General features: G+C 42.9%; 1 protein-coding gene across 1 annotated transcript in view; it reads right to left on the bottom strand.

Moving 5' to 3' along the window:
- mtnr1aa (melatonin receptor 1A a) overlaps positions 1-4,855 on the bottom strand; it is an 82,791-nt gene extending 77,936 nt beyond the window's left edge. The window contains exon 1 of the mRNA XM_060916707.1: positions 4,678-4,855. Coding sequence (XP_060772690.1) covers positions 4,678-4,855 — 178 coding nt within the window. The remainder of the gene's footprint in view (positions 1-4,677) is intronic.
- Positions 4,856-19,655: the final 14,800 nt, after the last annotated feature.

The raw sequence follows: 19,655 nt of genomic DNA, 5'->3' as shown, positions 1-19,655 counted from the left end.
GTGGGAGAACTTGCACAATTGGTAGCTGACTAAATACTTTTTTGCTCCACTGTATACATAGTGCTTTACATTAAGTAAAGCTTTAAAAGTCCATGTCCACTTTTCTCAGTAAACGAGATATATTAAAGGTGCAAAAGGAATACACTTGATGGTACCACCCTAGCAACATGTGCCACACTGATGCCTCTGAAAACAACTACAGTCTCAGAAAATAAAGTACATTATTGTACCTTGAGGGATACAGTGGCTTGTCACCAGGGCAGTACCCTCTAAGGCAGAGCTTTTCAAAGTGTGGGGCGCGCCTCCCCTGGGGGGCGCCAGAGTTCTTCGGGGGGGCGCAACATGAGGAAAAATAAACCAGAATAAAGTTACTATTGCGGACATTTAGCGAACTTCAGCTAGCCTTTACCAGAGACAAAATGGATCAATTTTTAGTACCTAAAGCTACAGTGAGTGAGGAGACAGAGTCTGGGCCAAGCAAAAAAACCAGAACCTCCAGGATGTTGCGATTTGCAGCTTCAATGCAAATTCAACCAATCCCCGCGAATTCAGGGCGGTGTTGCAATTATATCCAATCACCGCAACTTTCCCGCAAATTTGACCAATCGTTGGCGTCGTCTTGAGGTGACGTCGACAAACTACCTTCCACCTTACTTCCGTGTACACGTTCAAGAGAAGCAGCATGCGCGCAGTGTTGCCAGATTGGGCGGTTTCAAGTGCATTTTGGCGGGTTTTGAACATATTTTGGACTGGAAAACGTCAGCAGTATCTGGCAACACTGCATGTGCGAGTTAGTGTTTATGTACAGTGGTGCTTGAAAGTTTGTGAACCCTTTAGAATTTTCTATATTTCTGCATAAATATGACCTAAAACATCATCAGATTTTCACACAAGTCCTAAAAGTAGATAAAGAGAACTCAGTTAAACAAACGAGACAAAAATATAATACTTGGTCATTTATTTATTGAGGAAAATCATCCAGTGTTACATATCTGTGAGTGGCAAAAGTATGTGAACCTCTAGGATTAGCAGTTAATTTGAAGGTGAAATTAAAGTCAAGTGTTTTCAATCAATGGGATGACAATGAGGAGTGAGTGGGCACCCTGTTTTATTTAAAGAACAGGGATCTATCAAAGTCGGATCTTCACAACACATGTTTGTGGAAGTGTATTATGGCACGAACAAAGGAGATTTCTGAGGACCTCAGAAAAAAAAGTGTTGTTGATGCTCATCAGGCTGAAAAAGGTTATAAAAGCATCTCTAAAGAGTTTGGACTCCACCAATCCACAGTCAGAGAGACTGTGTACAAATGGAGGAAATTCAAGACCATTGTTACCCTCCCCAGGAGTGGTAGACCAACAAAGATCGCTCCAAGAACAAGGCGTGTAATAGTCGGTGAGGTCACAAAGGATCCCAGGGTAACTTCTAAGCAACTGAAGGCTTCTCTCACATTGGCTAATGTTAATGTTCATGAGTCCACCATCAGGAGAACACTGAACAACAATGGTGTGCATGGCAGGGTTGCAAGGAGAAACCCACTGCTCTCCAAAAAGAACATTGCTGCTTGTCTGCAGTTTGCTAAAGATCACGTGGACAAGCCAGAAGGCTATTGGAAAAATGTTTTGTGGATGGATGAGACCAAAACAGAACTTTTTGGTTTAAATGAGAAGTGTTATGTTTGGAGAAAGGAAAACACTGCATTCCAGCAGAAGAACCTTATCCCATCTGTGAAACATGGTGGTGGTAGTATCATGGTTTGGGCCTGTTTTGCTGCAGCTGAGCCAGGATGGCTTGCCATCATTGATGGAACAATGAATTCTGAATTATACCAGCGAATTCTAAAGGAAAATGTCAGGACATCTGTCCATGAACTGAATCTCAAGAAAAGGTGGGTCATGCAGCAAGACAACGACCCTAAGCACACAAGTCATTCTACCAAAGAATGGTTAAAGAAGAATAAAGTTAATGTTTTGGAATAGCTAAGTCAAAGTCCTGACCTTAATCCAATCGAAATGTTGTGGAAGGACCTGAAGCGAGCAGTTCATGTGAGGAAACCCACCAACATCCCAGAGTTGAAGCTGTTCTGTACGGAGGAATGGGCTAAAATTCCTCCAAGCCGGTGTGCAGGACTGATCAACAGTTACCGGAAATGTTTAGTTGCAGTTACTGCTGCACAAGGGGGTCACACCAGATACTGAAAGCAAAGGTTCACATACTTTTGCCCCTCACAGATAAGTAATATTGGCTAATTTTCCTCAATAAATAAATGATGAAGTATAATATTTTTGTCTCATTTATTTAATTGGGTTATCTTTATCTACTTTTAGGACTTGTGTGAAAATCTGATGATGTTTTAGGTAATATTTATACAGAAATATAGAAAATTCTAAAGGGTTCTCAAACTTTCAAGCACCACTGTAGGCTTAAATTCTGTTACTGAAAGTGTGTTATGTTTACAGTGAAGGACTGTGTGCACTTTACATTATTTTTTACTTAATGCAAGAAATTAATGGATGCCAACATTTTTGCCAAAATGGTATTTTATTTTCCATTGTTTAGGCAGCTTCAGCATCATACTGTGAGATTCTGTTCAAATTGTTTTTTTTTCTTCTATGAAGCCTGAGCCATTTATTTTATTAGTTTATAATTATTGTTTAATTTAGTCTTCAGGAGAGACTGCCTGCACACAGTACTAGTATTAATAGTTTTTTTTTTCTTACATGAAAGCTGAGGCACTTATATTATATTTTAAGGTAACTTCATGTTGTGCTGTGAGGTTCTGTGCACTTTAACTTTTGAACCAACAGGTGCATTTGGATAAGTAAAGCCTATTTTTCTGCATTTTTGTAGTCCTGGTAATCTTTTATATTGGTAAAGTTGTTTATAGGACCATTTCTCAGTGTCTTTGTTTTTTTAATCAATAGTTTTTCAGTAATAACTTAATATTTAACATATCACTCCATTTTAATCACAAAAAGAGAAAATTGCAACAATTTCTCGCAACTTTCACTTCCTTCCCGCAATGTAATCGCAACAAAAACCTAAAAAACACCGCAACTTCCATCGCAATTTTTGAGAAAACCCCCGCAACATCAGACATTTTAGCCCGCAACAATCACAAAAAAGGCCCGCGGAATCCTGGGGGGACTGAAAAAAGAAGGAAGTATGACAACGATTATTTAAAGTTTGGATTTTCATGGACTGGATCTGAAGATGCTCCACTGCCACAGTGTGTTGTCTGCCAAGAGGTGCTAGCTAACGATGCTATGAGATGTTTAAAATGTGTAAAACAAGATGTTTTAAAAAGCACAGATGTTTAAAATGTGAAAAAGAAAAAAAGAAAAATGTGTACAACCATTTTTTTAAAAATATGAATGGAACATTAAGTATAGCAACAACAAAAATTGTAGGGGGGAGCGCTGTTGTTTATTTGCTCTCCGAGGGGGGGGCTGACTCTCCCACACTTTGAAAACCCCTGCTCTAAGGCATTTATTTGTTCCCTTTATATATCACTTAGGAACATATATTACATTACATTAATGGCATTTAGCAGACACTCTATCCAGAGCGACGTACAACATAACCCTAGCAGCCTGGGGAGCAGTTGGTACCTTGCTCAAGGGCACTTCAGCCATTCCTGCTGGTCCAGGATCAAACCAGCAACCTTTTGGTCCCAAAGATGCTTGTCTAAACATTAGGCCATGGCTTCCCCTGCATGAATTCTGAACCATGCTGTTTTCTTTACCGATATACAAACATTTTTCTGTAGCATTTAATGTTGTGCAGGAAAACTAATATTTGGAAATGTTTTTGTACTGACTGCATAATGTTACTTATGTAGTTACCTTGAGGTCCAGTAATGAGCACAAAGGGGTACATTAGTGTAGACTGTACCATGGAGGACAAATGGACTTGTACTGTACCCCATTTCTAAAAGTTTATAACGTCAGCAAGAACCCAAAAGGTTCCCAGAGATTCAAGAAGAAGAGCAAAATCTGTTTTAAATGTGGTGGACCTGATGGATCGGATTTTATATCTAAACCTAAGTCCTCAGTGGGGCAGCACGGTGGTGTAGTGGTTAGCGCTGTCACCTCACAGCAAGAAGGTCCGGATTCGAGCCCCGTGGCCGGCGAGGGCCTTTCTGTGTGGAGTTTGCATGTTCTCCCCGTGTCCGCGTGGGTTTCCTCCGGGTGCTCCGGTTTCCTCCACAGTCCAAAGACATGCAGGTTAGGTTAACTGGTGACTCTAAATTGACCGTAGGTGTGAACGTGAGTGTGAATGGTTGTCTGTGTCTATGTGTCAGCCCTGTGATGAACTGGCGACTTGTCCAGGGTGTACCCCGCCTTTCGCCCATAGTCAGCTGGGATAGGCTCCAGCTTGCCTGCGACCCTGTAGAACAGGATAAAGCGGCTAGAGATAATGAGATGAGACTAGACCTAAGTCCTCAGTGATGAGTGAATTTCTACTTTGTATCCAACATGAATTAGATGGAAAAACAACTTGCTTACATTTTATATCTTACATACTGCATCTTTTTTTTCCTTCCTTTCAGATGAATCCTGCCTGTGCTCCAGATGTGAGGTGTGTGTGTGTGAGCGCGCGCGCATTGGAACGCCACTGGTGGAAAAGCAGCACGCCGTTCCTGGATTGCGCGCGCGCGCGCGTCACTCAACTCACCAGCGTTCCGAAGTTTCTTGTTCCGGTAAACGGAGAAAATCACCAACAGGTTGCCCAAAATATCCACCACGATGGTGAAGATGAGGAAGCAGCTGAGCGTTGTGGTGACCCACGGACGTCTGTGGAGCGCGTGCTCTCCAGTGGTGGAGCCGTTCGCCTGAGTTCCGTTCACAAGCATCGCGAGGCGTTCGACATCTGGCATCTCTCACTCAACATCTGGCTCACTGCCTGTCCATGTCCATCATCCAAGTGCCTGCTTTTAGCCGGGGGCTGAAGAATGAGTGTCCTCCGGTGCGCGTCTCTCCATGTTCGTGTGCGTGCGCGCGTGAATTATATACTCCATCGGAACCGTGCGTAAAGTTTCTGTACTCCAGCCAGTGCGCGAGGTTGCCAGATTCTCCTATCGCCTGTTCAACTTGTTCAAATTCTCCGGTCAAAAAAAAATCTATCTCCTTGAAAAGCTCTCAATGTGGCAACAGTATGTGGAGTCGTAAGGGGCGGGACTTATTTTATAAACGGCGTGCCTGTGTGCGCCAATCACGTTACAAGTGTGTATCTGCCACAGAGCAAGGTGTTAAGGTGTGAGTCCAAATCTGCATACACACCCTCATGTATTTCCTCCCTCCCGGGGTCAATTTAGTCTCTAATCCATCCACTGGCATGTTTTCAGAGGTGGGAGGAAACCCTACTCAAACATGCAAATCATGTGAGAATAGAACAGTTATTTTTATACGCTTCTAGACAGAAAGGTACCAAACTCAGGGACAGATTACAAGATAGGAGAAATAGCAATATGACTTGCTGCTTCAGTTCATTCAGCCCTGTTAACCTGAAACTATTCATAATAATAATAATGAGAGCCCAGCAGCCGGCGAGGGCCTTTCTGTGTGGAGTTTGCATGTTCTCCCCGTGTCCGCGTGGGTTTCCTCCGGGTGCTCCGGTTTCCCCCACAGTCCAAAGACATGCAGGTTAGGTTAACTGGTGACTCTAAATTGACCGTGGGTGTGAATGTGAGTGTGAATGGTTGTCTGTGTCTATGTGTCAGCCCTGTGATGACCTGGCGACTTGTCCAGGGTGTACCCCGCCTTTCGCCCGTAGTCAGCTGGGATAGGCTCCAGCTTGCCTGCGACCCTGTAGAAGGATAAAGTGGCTAGAGATAATGAATGAATGAATGAATGAATGAATGACTTGCTGCTTCAGTTCATTCAGCCCTGTTAACCTGAAACTATTCATAATAATAATAATGAGAGCCCAGCAGCCGGCGAGGGCCTTTCTGTGTGGAGTTTGCATGTTCTCCCCGTGTCTGCATGGGTTTCCTCCGGGTGCTCCGGTTTCCCCCACAGTCCAAAGACATGCAGGTTAGGTTAACTGGTGGCTCTAAATTGACTGTAGGTGTGAATGTGAGTGTGAATGGTTGTCTGTGTCTATGTGTCAGTCCTGTGATGACCTGGCGACTTGTCCAGGGTGTACCCCGCCTTTCGCCCGTAGGCAGCTGGGATAGGCTCCAGCTTGCCTGCGACCCTGTAGAACAGGATAAGCGGCTACAGATAATGGATGGATGGATGGATAATAATAATGAAACAATCCACAGTATCTACGACTACATTTCACTTTCTAGAATTTGCACGGCAGCACAGACAACATATACATGCATGTTCATGTGCAGTTCTTCATGATACAAATATTTAAATAATATTGGCTGGCTTTGAGTGGTATATCAGATATATTCCATTCAGCTATAGCATGATATTGAATGAATTGAAGATATACCATTATAATAATAATAATAATAATAATTATTATTATTATTATTATTATTATTATCATGCATACACATTCCTTTCGGATGTTAAACACGTCTTTCTCTTTCAAAATTCTCTTAAAATCTTCTGTATTTAACAAACCTAATGGCCATGTTTGTTTACAAATTGTCACAGCCATTCGCTAGCACGGAAGTTTTATGTGTAATATGTATCATATGGCATTTTCAATTCACTGCAACAGTATACTGTGGGCACCGCCAGTGAACAAAGAAATACTTCTTCACATGCGCAGCGGAAAACTTTCTCACTGAATATTTGCGTCAGCTCTGACGTGTGACGTCATGTTGTCTTGACAACCATGCAATATGGTAAACCATATTCAACTCTCATTCTCCATTGGGTAGAGTGATGTAATACATGTAGGATAAGCGATATGCAATATTGCATGCCATCAAATTGAATGAAATGAATGAAGCCCACTAGAAGGGAATAGAATACATGTTTTGATTCCATTGAAAAAGTGTCTTGTATGTATAATAATACATTTTGTAGGTAAGCATGATTATAAAAGATTGTAAAACATTTTGACTGCATCTCCAGTCAAGACAGGGTAAATCCAACCCTGACCCACACAAGCTTCCTTTTCCTGAAAGTTAATGATAACATATATGTATAATTACAGGAGGTATCCCCTGATTTTTGCAAGAGCTGTGGCCCTATCAGTTATTAAAAGAATGTTATTTGTTCCAATTAAGGGACTCCATATTAAAGGGATCCAAGTATAAGAGCAGAGTGTAGGTGACCTGGTGAGTGAAATATTTTACAGTACAAAACCCTTCAACAGGCTGCAGCACTCTCAGCTCCTCTCACAGCCCTCATTGCCCTGCAAAAATCAACCTATATATATATATATATATATATATATCTATCTATCTCCTTCTCACCCCCGGCGGGGGGGGTGGTGGTATCCATGTCATCCTCAAGCTCGGGTCCTCTACCAGAGGCCTGGGAGTTTGAGGGTTCTGCGCAGTATCTTCGATGTTCCTAGGACTGCGCTCTTCTGGACTGAGGCTTCAGATGTTGTTCCTGGGATTTGCTGGAGCCACTCTCCCAGTTTGGGGGTTACTGCCCCAAGTGCCCCCACTACCACGGGGACCACGCAACCCTTGACCTTCCACATCCGTTCCAGCTGCTCTTTCAACCCTTGATACTTCTCAAGTTTCTCATGTTCCTTCTTCCTGATGTTGGCGTCAGCTGGGATCGCCACATCTATCACCACCACCCTCTTCTGCTCTTTGTCCACCACCACTATGTCCGGTTGGTTAGCCAGGATCTGTTTGTCAGTCTGGAAGCTGAAGTCCCACAGAATCTTGGCCCTGTTGTTCTCAGCCACCTTCTGTGGTATGGCCCATTGGGACTTGGGTATTTCTATTCCATACTGGTTGCAGATGTTCCTGTATACTATCCCAGCCACTTGGTTGTGCCTCTCCATGTACGCTGATCCAGCTAGCATCTTACACCCTGCTACTATGTGCTGGACTGTTTCAGGGGCTTCTTTGCACAGTCTGCATCTTGGGTCTGATCTACTCTGGTAGATCCTGGCCTCTATGGCTCTTGTGCTTATGGCCTGTTCTTGTGCTGCCATGATTAGTGCCTCTGTGCTGTCTGTCAGTCCTGCATTATCCAGCCACTGGTAGGATTTCTTGATATCAGCCACTTCCTCTATCTGACGGTGGTACATGCCATGTAGGGGTTTGTCTCTCCAGGTTGTCTGTTCCTCCTCCTCCGCACTCTCATCAGGGTTCTGCTGCCTGAGACATTCACTTAGCAGTTCATCCTTTGGGGCCATCTTTCTGATGTATTCTCGGATTTTCGATGTTTCATCCTGGACCGTGGTCTTGACGCTCACTAGCCCTCGGCCTCCCTCTTTCCGCTTAGTGTATAGTCTCAGGGTGCTGGACTTGGGGTGGAACCCTCCATGCATGGTGAGGAGCTTTCTAGTCTTGATATCTGTGGCTTCTATCTCCTCCTTTGGCCAGTTTATGATACCAGCGGGGTATCTGATGACTGGTAGTGCGTACATGTTGATGGCTCGGACCTTGTTTTTACCATTCAGCTGACTTTTCAGGACCTGCCTTACTCTCTGGAGGTATTTGGCTGTGGTTGACTTCCTTGTGGCCTCTTCATGGTTTCCATTAGCCTGTGGGATGCCAAGGTACTTGTAGCTGTCTTGGATATCACCTATGTTGCCCTCTGGTAGGTCAATCCCTTCAGTCCGGATCATCTTGCCTCTCTTTGAGACCATCCGGCCACACTTGTCCAATCCGAATGACATCCCTATGTCATCGCTGTAGATCCGGGTGGTGTGGATCAGCGAGTCTATTTCTCGCTCATTCCTGGCATACAGCTTGATGTCATCCATGTAGAGCAGGTGGCTGATTGTTGCCCCACTACGGAATCGGTACCCGTAGCCGCTCTTCGTGATGATCTGACTGAGGGGGTTCAGGCCTATGCAGAACAGCAGTGGTGATAGCGCATCTCCTTGGTATATGCCGCACTTGATGTTGACTTGGGCAATGGGTTTTTTTGAGTTGGCCTCTAGGGTTGTCTTCCACATTTCCATTGAGTTCTGTATGAAGGTCCTTAGGTTCCTGTTGATCTTATACAGTTCCAGACATTCCAGTATCCATGTGTGTGGCATTGAGTCGTAGGCTTTCTTGTAGTCAATCCAGGCAGTGCACAGGTTGGTCTGTCTCTTCTTACAGTCTCGGGCGACTGTTCTATCAGCCAGTAGCTGGTGCTTGGCTCCTCTGGTGTTACTGCCAATTCCTTTCTGTGCCTCGCTCATGTATTGAGCCACATGCTTACTCATTTTTGCCGCAATGATGCCTGACAGGGCCTTCCATGTTGTGCAGAGACAGGTAATTGGCCGGTAGTTGGATGGGATGGGTCCCTTCTGGGGGTCCTTCATGATTAGGACTGTCCTGCCTTGGGTTAGCCATTCTGGGTGGGTTCCATCCCTCAGCAGCTGGTTCATCTGTGCTGCTAGGCGTTCATGGAGTGCAGTTAGCTTCTTCAGCCAGTACGTATGGATCATATCGGGGCCTGGTGCTGTCCAGCTCTTCATCTTTGACACTCTTTCTTGGACGTCTGCCATTGAGATGGTTACTGGTTCTTGTTCTGGGAGGTTGCTGTGGTCAGCTCTTAGGTCCACTAACCATTGGGCATCGGTGTTGTGTGATGCCTTTCTTTCCCATATGTCTTTCCAGTATTTTTCCATCTCAGCTCTTGGTGGGTCTGACCGGTTGTTGTTCCCCTGCCATTGAGAGTACACCTTGGCTGGTTCAGTGGAGAACAGCTTGTTTATTCTCCTGGCCTCTCCTTCCTTGGTGTATCTCCTCAACCGGGTGGCTAGAGCTGTTAGTCGCTGTTTGGCAGTTTCGAGTGCCTCTGGTATGGAGAGTGAGTTGTACTTCCTGGGCGCCCCTTTATTCACCATGTTCCCTTTCTGTAGTTCAGCTAGCTGGCTAACTTCTCTCCTTGCTGCCTTTATCTTGGCCTCTAATCGTCTCTTCCATGGTGGATACTGTTTGTTATGTCCCGAGCCCACCTTGTGTCCAAGCATCTCCATGATTACTGTTGCTGTACTGTGTATCAGCTTGTTGGTCTCAGTGATGGTTCTTGTGGAGATTGTCTTCAGAGCAGCATTCACATCTACTAGTAGATCTTCTGAAGGTACTTGGCAACTCAGCTTCGGTATTCGTCGGGGGCTCCAGGTTTCCAGTTGGGTCACGATCTTCCTTCTCAGGTCAGCAGCTCTTGTGTTGAGGCTGTTAGCTGTTGGGGCTTGGTACCCAATCTCTGGTTGTGGGGATGATGACATCTCCCCGCTGACCTGTCTTCCTGGCTCCCCCTTGCCGTAGCATCGTTGTTGTATTTCATTAATCTCTAGTTGTGATAGCAGATTTCGATTATGGATGTTGGAACACTGGGCTAATAGCTGTTTCTTTGTTAGCCTTGATTGTGGGTTTCGAAGTATCCAATGGTCCCACATTCTCTCTGGGATTGCTTGTATAGTAGCATTCCAGCAAATCCGTATTTTCTGTCCTCGTCCATCGATGTCTTGTTCCAGTAGCCCATTTCTCATCAGTTTGCCCTGGTTCCCTAGCAACTGACGCAGACCTTGTTGACCCGGGCGACGTCTGAGCCGGTATGACTCTATCAGTTATTTTTTCACTCATTCCTGAGGTAGGCTGATATATCATGAGGGGTTTTGCCTAAGGACCCTTACTGGATGATGTTTTGCCCCGACCGGGATTCGAACCCCGATCTCCTGCGTCGTAGTCAGTGAGCATTACCACTGTACTATCCAGCTGATAGTACAGCTGATATATATATATATATATATATATATGCATCCATTATCTCTAGCCGCTTATCCTGTACATGGTCGCAGGCAAGTATACCCTGGACAAGTCGCCAGGCCATCACAGGGCTGACACATAGACACAGACAACCATTCACACTCACATTTACAGTCAGTTTAGAGCCATGAATGAGCCTAACCTGCATGTCTTTGGGGGAAACCGGAGCACCCAGAGGAAGGACACAGACACGGGGAGAACATGCAAACTCCACACAGAAAAGCCCTCGTCGGCCGCTAACCACTACACCACCGTGCTGCCCCTATATATATATGTGTGTGTGTGTGTGTGTGTGTGTGTGTGTGTGTATACAGTGGTGCTTGAAAGAACTCTCAGAAATAAAAGCAACAAAATGGAATTTTTTTGTTTTTGCTGGTGTGGAAGCGCATGCAAATGGTGCTTGAAAGTTTATGAACCCTTTAGAATTTTCTATATTTCTGCATAAATATGACCTAAAACATCATCAGATTTTCACACAAGGCCTAAAAGTAGATAAAGAGAACCCAGTTAAACAAATGAGACAAAAATATTATACTTGGTCATTTATTTATTCAGGGAAATGAGCCTCTAGGATTAGCAGTTAATTTGAAGGTGAAATTAGAGTCAGGTGTTTTCAATCAATGGGATGACAATCAGGTGTGAGTGGGCACCCTGTTTTATTTAAAGAACAGGGATCTATCAAAGTCTGATCTTCACAACACATGTTTGTGGAAGTGTATCATGGCACGAACAAAGGAGATTTCTGAGGACCTCAGAAAAAGCGTTGTTGATGCTCATCAGGCTGGAAAAGGTTACAAAACCATCTCTAAAGAGTTTGGACTCCACCAATCCACAGTCAGACAGATTGTGTACAAATGGAGGAAATTCAAGACCATTGTTACCCTCCCCAGGAATGGTTGACCAACAAAGATCACTCCAAGAGCAAGGCGTGTAATAGTCGGCGAGGTCACAAAGGACCCCAGGGGAACTTCTAAGCCAGGGGTTCCCAAACTTTTCCATGCCAAGGCCCCCCAAACAGCATTAGCTTCTGGCTGGGGACCCCCTTTGCAAACCCACAGACAATGCTACAAAATATGTAAAGAAACATCAACTTTTAGAATGTTTTCTCTTACTTTTATTCAATATTCAATAATTGTTACATTTGTTTAGCATAAGAATATTATTAACTAACATGTTTTCAACACAAATATTTTCGCACTGAACAATAAACTTTTCAACAAACTGTTGATAAGAACAGCACAAAAGAAATCAAACCACTCTCAATTGTGTGTGTGTGTGTGTGTGTGTGTGTGTGTGTCTGGGAGTGACAGACGGTTTACGCTAGTGGGAGGGATGGGCTTGGTGGCTCCTACATAGTTTGTCAACCCTGGGCTTAATCTCCGTCAGTGCCATACCCATGTCATTGTCCACATGTAGACGTGCTCTATGTTTGGTTTTGAGTACCTTTAAAGTTGAAAAGCTAGACTCACACAAGTAGGTTGTTGCAAAAGGGAGAAGGTATTTCAATGCCCTGTCAGCCAAGCTGGGATAGTCCTTTCTTACATGTAGCCAGTAATTAGACAGGGGAAGAGCCTCAAAGTCCATTTTTAAATCCCCTGAGTTTGTCATCTCAATCAGCTCCTCCTGTGACTTTAAGTCCAGACTAGAACCGACACCGGGGGCAAAGGGGTTCCTAACCCAGTTTAAATGTGTGTTTTCGAGGTCAGGAAAATAGTCTTTGAAATATCCTTGGAGGTGCTCCAGGTGGGACTGGATCAATGGAGAGATGGAGCCCAAATCATCACATGACAGCAGCTCCTGGTGAAGTAGTGGGAACATTTCTGTAACTCCCTCCTGGAGCTTGTTTGACCACAGCATGATCTTTTTGGAAAAAGCACACACTTTGTCTTGCACCTGGAGTATGTACGTGTCACATCCTTGCATGCTTTGATTCAGTACATTTAGATGCTGGAAAATGTCTGACATGTATGCAAGTTTGCGGATCCAGGTTGCATCGGTGAACCAATCTGCCAGCTGATGCTTTTCAGATGAGAGGAACTCTGCAACCTCCCTCCGCAGCTCATAGACACGGTTCAAAACTGTGCCCCGTGACAGCCAGCGCACGTTCAAGTGAAGCAGCAGCCCCTCAAAATGAGCGCCTATCTCATTACAAAGCAGGGTAAACAGTCTGTGTTTCATGGGACGGGCTTTAATAAAATTCACTACTTGTATAACCTCCTGTAGTACCTGATTCAACTCGTTATCCATCCTTTTTGCGACCAGTGCCTCGCGATGGAGCATGCAGTGTGTGGCCACTACATGCGGGGCCTTCTGCTTAATGAGCGCGGTTACTCCACTGATCTTCCCGGTCATTGCCGCGGCTCTGTCCGAACACACCCCCACACAACGGGTCCAGTCCAATCCGTTAGACTCGATGTAACCGTCCAAAACTTGAAAAATGTCTTTCCCAGTAGTTCTTCTTTCAAGTGCTTTACAAAATAGTATTTCCTCCACAAATCTTTCCTGTGAAATAAATCTGATGTACACAAGCAGTTGGGCCTCATTGGATAAATCTGTGCTCTCATCCAGCTGAAGTGCGAAGTATTCGCTGGCTCTCACCTGCTCCAACAGCTGAGCAGATACGTCTTGAGCCATGGCACCAATCCGTCGGCTCATGGTGTTATCAGAGAGTGGGACAGCATCGATTTTTTTGGCAGCATCCTCACCAAGCAATTTTCGGACAATGTCTTTGGTGGCTGGTAAAATCAAATCTTCTCCAATTGAGTGAGGTTTTTTAGTACGAGCAATGTGGTACGAGGCTAAAAATGATGCCTTCAGGGCCCGCTCGGGAACAGTAGCTTGCTGGGTGAATGCAGCAGATTGCCTGACCAAACGCTCTTCTTTGCGTCTGAAGAAATCTACTGTTTTTTTCGGCATCTGTCGGATGTTTTTGTACCAAGTGATGCTGAAGTTTCGAAGGTTTTAAGCACTCGTTTGACAGGGTTTCCAGACAGAGGACGCATTTTGGGCAATCATGGCCATTTTTCTGTATGGCTGTAAAGCCATACTTAATGTATGCTGCCTCATATTTTTGGATTTTAGTTGGCCAGGACTTCTTAGTTTTTTTTGCAGCAGTGTCCTCCACAGTAGGGCTGTTGGTTTGTTCCTTCGGTCTCTTCTTCAAAAACCTGTCCATTTTGCGCTAGCAATACGCTAGCTTGAGGAGCAAAGCAGCTTGATAAATGGCGCAAACCGCAATGTCACAGGCAATCGGAGAGATGAGCATGGCAAACAAAGTTTCGATATGATGTATTATTATTAATAATTAATTATGTTCTTTACATTATATGGACACATACACAAAAAAGAAATACGCAAGTTCGTCAAAAGAATTTTAATTTTGGATCGGTTCGCCATTTTGAAACGGATCTCCATTTTGACAACTTACATTTGGTCAGCGGGAAAATATGTCACTCAGATCCGCGATGTATTTCGTATGAAAAATGCGAGTTTTTCAACACAAGAAGATAAACTTCATATATCTTCAATTGAATATCTTCAAGCCAACGTGTGATTTATGAACACATCCCCAAACAAAAAGAGCACAAATTTATCAAATTGTGTGTGTGTGTGGGGGGGGGGGGGGGGGGGGGGGTACTCAATGTCCCGGATGTAGTTCATATGAAAAATATGAGTGGTGTACTTCCCAGTAACACACTCATGTCTATATAATAAATATAATTTATTGATTGCTTTGGAAGCAGATCCAGCTTGTGTGTGTGTGTGTGTGTGTGTTGTTTTCTTTGACCTATGTAAAGCAACCTTGAGTTTGAGAAAGGCGCTACGTATATAAAAGCAATTTATTATGATGATGATGATGATGATGATGATTATTATTATTATTATTATTATTATTATTATTATTATTAACTGTGCCATTGTTTTGTGCTTTCTTTCTCTCCTCACAGAGTTGCAGGGTCCATATCGAATGATCTCATTAATACAGAATTCAGACCCCTAAGTCCTATAGTCAAGACAACTAAAGGTGTCATGACTTTAAAAAAACAAACCTAATTCCTACAGATATTTTGCATATAATGCTGGTTTCTTTATTGTGACATCTTCATAATTAACGTAGCCTGTTTATTCAATATTTCAAGGAGACTTGTGGCCTTTTATTCATGTGTAGTGCTGCTTCAGTTGCGATCATAACCCCAAAGATTGCTAACTGACCGACTGAAGCATTCATTCATTCATTTTTACCTTTATCTAATTTTATTTCCTTTCTCTTCACCTTTTATACAGTGATGAGTGACTTTTTAAACACATTATGTGAAAGTGGCAACATCTGCTGGAAGAGAAGGGACATTACTACACCTTCATTCAGTAACATCAAGTGGATATTTTTGAACAGATGAAGATAGTCAAGACCAAATTGAAGACAAACTGGACTGAGTCTTGATAATGTTTAGGGAGACAGATTTTATATGAATAAAAGTAAGAACGACAAACTATATTCACGTCCAACTGTATGGGTTTTTAATCATTTTATTCAGATTGTTGACAGCAGCAGACAGTTTTTTGTCAGGAGTAATTTATTGTGGAAGAATTCCCTCCCGATGTGAATCTTTACAAAGTCAGATTAAATTATAAAACATGCAAAAGTGTAACAAGTGGAAACATGTTCCTACCTTTTTTTTAAATCATAACAGGATAATAAGATAACTTATTCCCATGATATAATAACATGTTACAGTAAATAAATAAATATCACCTTATAGGACTTTAAGGGCTCCATAGCACAGGAATCAGGTTCACCCTGGTGCACACAAACTTTTTGTCATTCACTCTGTAATCCCCTTTTCCCTATCAATATAGACAATGTATTTTAAAATAGGATTTGTGTAATAAATTTATGTTGTTGAATCAATAATAAATCATAATTTGACAAGCATAAACAACTGCAAGCATGTGATTAATTTAGGAACAAGACTGGAATTTTTTTTACTGACGTACGCAGAACAAAGAGGAATATTTTATTTTATATATTTTTTTGTTTTTTCAAAAAAATGATCTTACTGGCTGTGAGTATAGTGATATGTCATTAAATGTCTTCTTTCCTTACATTCCACATAGTTATATATGTGTGTGTGTGTGTGTCGGCGGTGGCATGGTGGTGTAGTGATTAGCATTGTCACCTCACAGCAAGAAGGTCCTGGGTTCAAGCCCAGCGGCTGGTGAGGGCCTTTCTGTGTGGAGTTTGCATGTTCTCCCTGTGTCCACATAAGTTTCCTCCGGGTGCTCCGGTTTCTCCCAAAGACATGCAGGTTAGGTTAACTGGTGGCTCTAAATTGACCATAGATGTGAGTGTGAATGGTTGTTTGTCTCTGTGTCAGCCCTGCGATAACCTGGCAATTTGTCCAGGGTGTACCCTGCCTCTCGCCCATAGTCAGCTGGGATAGGCTGCAGCTTGTCTGCAACCCTGTAGAACAGGATAAGTGGCTACAGATAATGTATGTATGTATGTATATGTATATATATATATATATACACACACACAAAATATTCATTTAAGCTTTGTTTGCATATTTTTATTATTTAGAAAAGATCATTATATGGTATCGACCGCAAAGACAATTCTGAATTCACAGAAAATGGCTTGAAATATTTCTTTAAATGTCAAAAGCTCAATTGATGTTTCACGGAGTGCTGCCAGCTGTGTGGAGCAAATTGTATTTCTCCAGCGAGCTGCTGCTAATTAGGATGGAATTTTACAGTGTTGCGGCTAAATAACTCGAGAGACAGAGTAAAGTGATAGAAAAACAATGTTCAGAAAAATGGATAAACACTGGTTAAGTAACACAATTAGAAGAGAGCAAAACCTCTCGGTGTTGTTTCAAGCAGAACTGTGATCCGGCCGCCATTTTGATTCCGCCGTGGCAGCCATTTCATGACATTTCGATAGAACTGCTACACCATATTTAAAATACAGCAAAATGGAAGAAGGTTAGATTAGATCAGGGGTTCTCAATCTTTTCTGCTTTAAGGCCCACCTATTTGTACTTGCAACGAGTTGGGGCCCATTAAAAAAGATCAATTATTTTGGCTCATCTATTCTATTAGAATCGAATAATCTATTTTAAAGTGTATTAATGGACTGCAACATCACTCCCTGTTACAGATGGGAGCCCAGAAAATAAATAAGTGCAATAAAACCAAACTTTTTAATTGTAGGTATTGTGTTTAAAACTATGGATGTGCCAGCAGCCAACATAAAACCATGCAGAGTATTCTCAGTCAAAAGGGATTAATGATCCAAAAGTGGAGTCTGGTCGATTAACACACAAACTTATTGCCATGTTTGTGTATGGCAAACATTAGATCCTTCCACGCTAACAAAGAAGTATTTTTCCTATGAGTTGCAAAATTATCCATCTGTTGAGTTCCCCGACGTCTCAAACTACCTGGTGCTGCAGACATTGTTCTACACCAGGGGTCACCAAACTACAGCCCGCGGGCCAGATCCGGCCCGCCACCCCCCTTTGACCGGCCCCCCAGCCCCTCTGCCCCCCATCACTTGAACCGGCCCTATGAGGCAATCCCCAAAAGTGGTCATGGCCTATTTTTTTAAATTGCTTTTTGGCAAATAATAACATGTCTGCATCTTGTATTTTGTTGATTTTATCAATTAAAATTGATATTTAGTTATAAAATGAACTATTCATATTTTCCGAATTTTCGTCATATGCTCGCGACCAAGCAGTGACAGGCAGTGCACGCGCAGAGAACTGTCAGTGTTCAGGACAGCAAAATGGCGAGCGGTCAGCGAAAAGCTGACAGAGAGTGCAGAGTTTTTAAAGAACAGTGGACCACCGATTATTTTTTCGTTCAGTGTAAGGACCGTGCAGTTTATCTTGTATGTAAAGAAAGTGTGCCGGTTTTCAAAGAATATAATCTGCGTCGTCACTATGAAACCCGCCACAAAGAGTATGCTAGTTTGCGAGGGCAAACAAGAGAAGACAGGATTCGGAGGATGAAATGCGGACTGGCTGCACAACAGAATGTATTCCTTCACCAAACCAAGATCAACCAGGCTGCTGTCTGAGCTAGCTATAAGGTAGCTCACCTACTAGCTACCCATGGAAAGCCGTTTACTGATGGGGACTTTGTTAAAGTATGCATGCTTGCTGTGGCCGAGGAGGTGTGTCCCGACAAGAAGGATGCGCTCAATGCGGTGAGTCTCTCCGCACCTACTATGACCAGGCGAACCGAAGATTTGGGGGACAACGTGTATGACCAGCTGAATGAGAAAGCGTCAGAATTCGAGTTTTTTGCTTTGGCCATGGATGAGAGCAATGACGTGCAGGACACAGCACAACTGCTGTGATCTATTGATCTATTGCTCATATTATTATAATTTCAGTTTTTTTAAATGTATTTATTTTATAGGCCTATTTATTTGACCTTTATTAAGTGCTGCATACAATTGTTATTTATATTATTAATAATATCAACAGGCCTACCTACAATTTATAATTTTCCACTCACCTTTGCCAGTGTCAATCACCTCAAATAGGCAGATGTTTCTTACCTTGACAGCTTTGATATTATTTTTATTAGAAAATAAATAAATGGAATATCAGTGGTATTTTAAATTAAAACAAAGTGTGAAGACTTGATTACTACTTTTGCAAACCACTAGTAAAGATAAACAAATATGTGCCAGGAATCAAGTGTTGATATAGTAGTATGGATATAGTAGTGGGGATGGCCGTGCCAGGCTAGTAATCTCTACTACACAATGAGGCCTGCTGGTGGTCATATTTGTCTGGGTCATACAATTCTATGTGATATAGCTGACCCGACCCCGGCCCCCATCACAGTCAGGAACGACAATGTGGCCCCCAGAGAAAAAAGTTTGGTGACCCCTGTTCTACACGGACAGGCACATGAAAACCTGGAAGAGCATGGAGACGTACAACTTTTTATATGTGGCTGGGTTAAAGATCTGGGGATCAAGACACAAGATAAATTCTGGATTGTTTATGTCCGAGTAAGTAGGAATTTTGGGGCTTTTTGTACGTGTCGTTGTGGTGGTTGCTTGGATGCTACAAGTTTTACTATCAGGTGTAAACAAACCACAGCCACTTGATTCTAAATCCTTCCTGCTCTTCTCTTCCAGCTAAATCATTCATGAAAATCCACAGGAACACCTTTAAAGACCTGGGTGTTATGTGTATTATATATGCATTAGAATCAGAATCAGAATGCCTGTTATTGTCATTGCATATTAACGTAAAACGAAATTTGGTGTCTCTCTTAAAGGAAATATATACCCCATTCATTACTCATCAGTTCATTCACTCACTTACATTAAAAGAAGCTAATCAATTAACTAAGTAATAACGAAAATACAATTTAAATAGAATATAAAAATAATTTAAAGTCTCTAAAACAACTTAAAGTGACTTATGCAGTTATTGCACATTAGTGCATCCTGATTGCAATTGAGGTAAAGTTGTTGTGGTGGCAGTGGAGGGGTGTGAGTTCAGTTCACTGATAGCTGTTGGCAGTGTTGCCAGATACTGCTGACGTTTTCCAGCCCAAAATATGTTCAAAACCCGCCAAAATGCACTTGAAACCGCCCAATCTGGCAACACTGGCTGTTGGGTAGAAGCTATTCCTGAGTCTGGAAGTGCAGGCCTTTAAGGCTTTGTAGTGTCTTCCAGATGGCAGTAGTGAGAACAGGTGATGAAATAGATGTGTATTGTCCTTAATGATGTTGCAGGCTCTGCTGAGGCAGCGAGATCTG

The sequence above is a fragment of the Neoarius graeffei genome, chromosome 3 (genome assembly GCF_027579695.1).
Source record: "Neoarius graeffei isolate fNeoGra1 chromosome 3, fNeoGra1.pri, whole genome shotgun sequence".
NCBI classification, from domain to species: domain Eukaryota; kingdom Metazoa; phylum Chordata; class Actinopteri; order Siluriformes; family Ariidae; genus Neoarius; species Neoarius graeffei.
The sequence above is the reverse complement of the archived record's forward strand: the minus strand, read 5'-3'. Positions and strand labels throughout refer to the sequence as shown.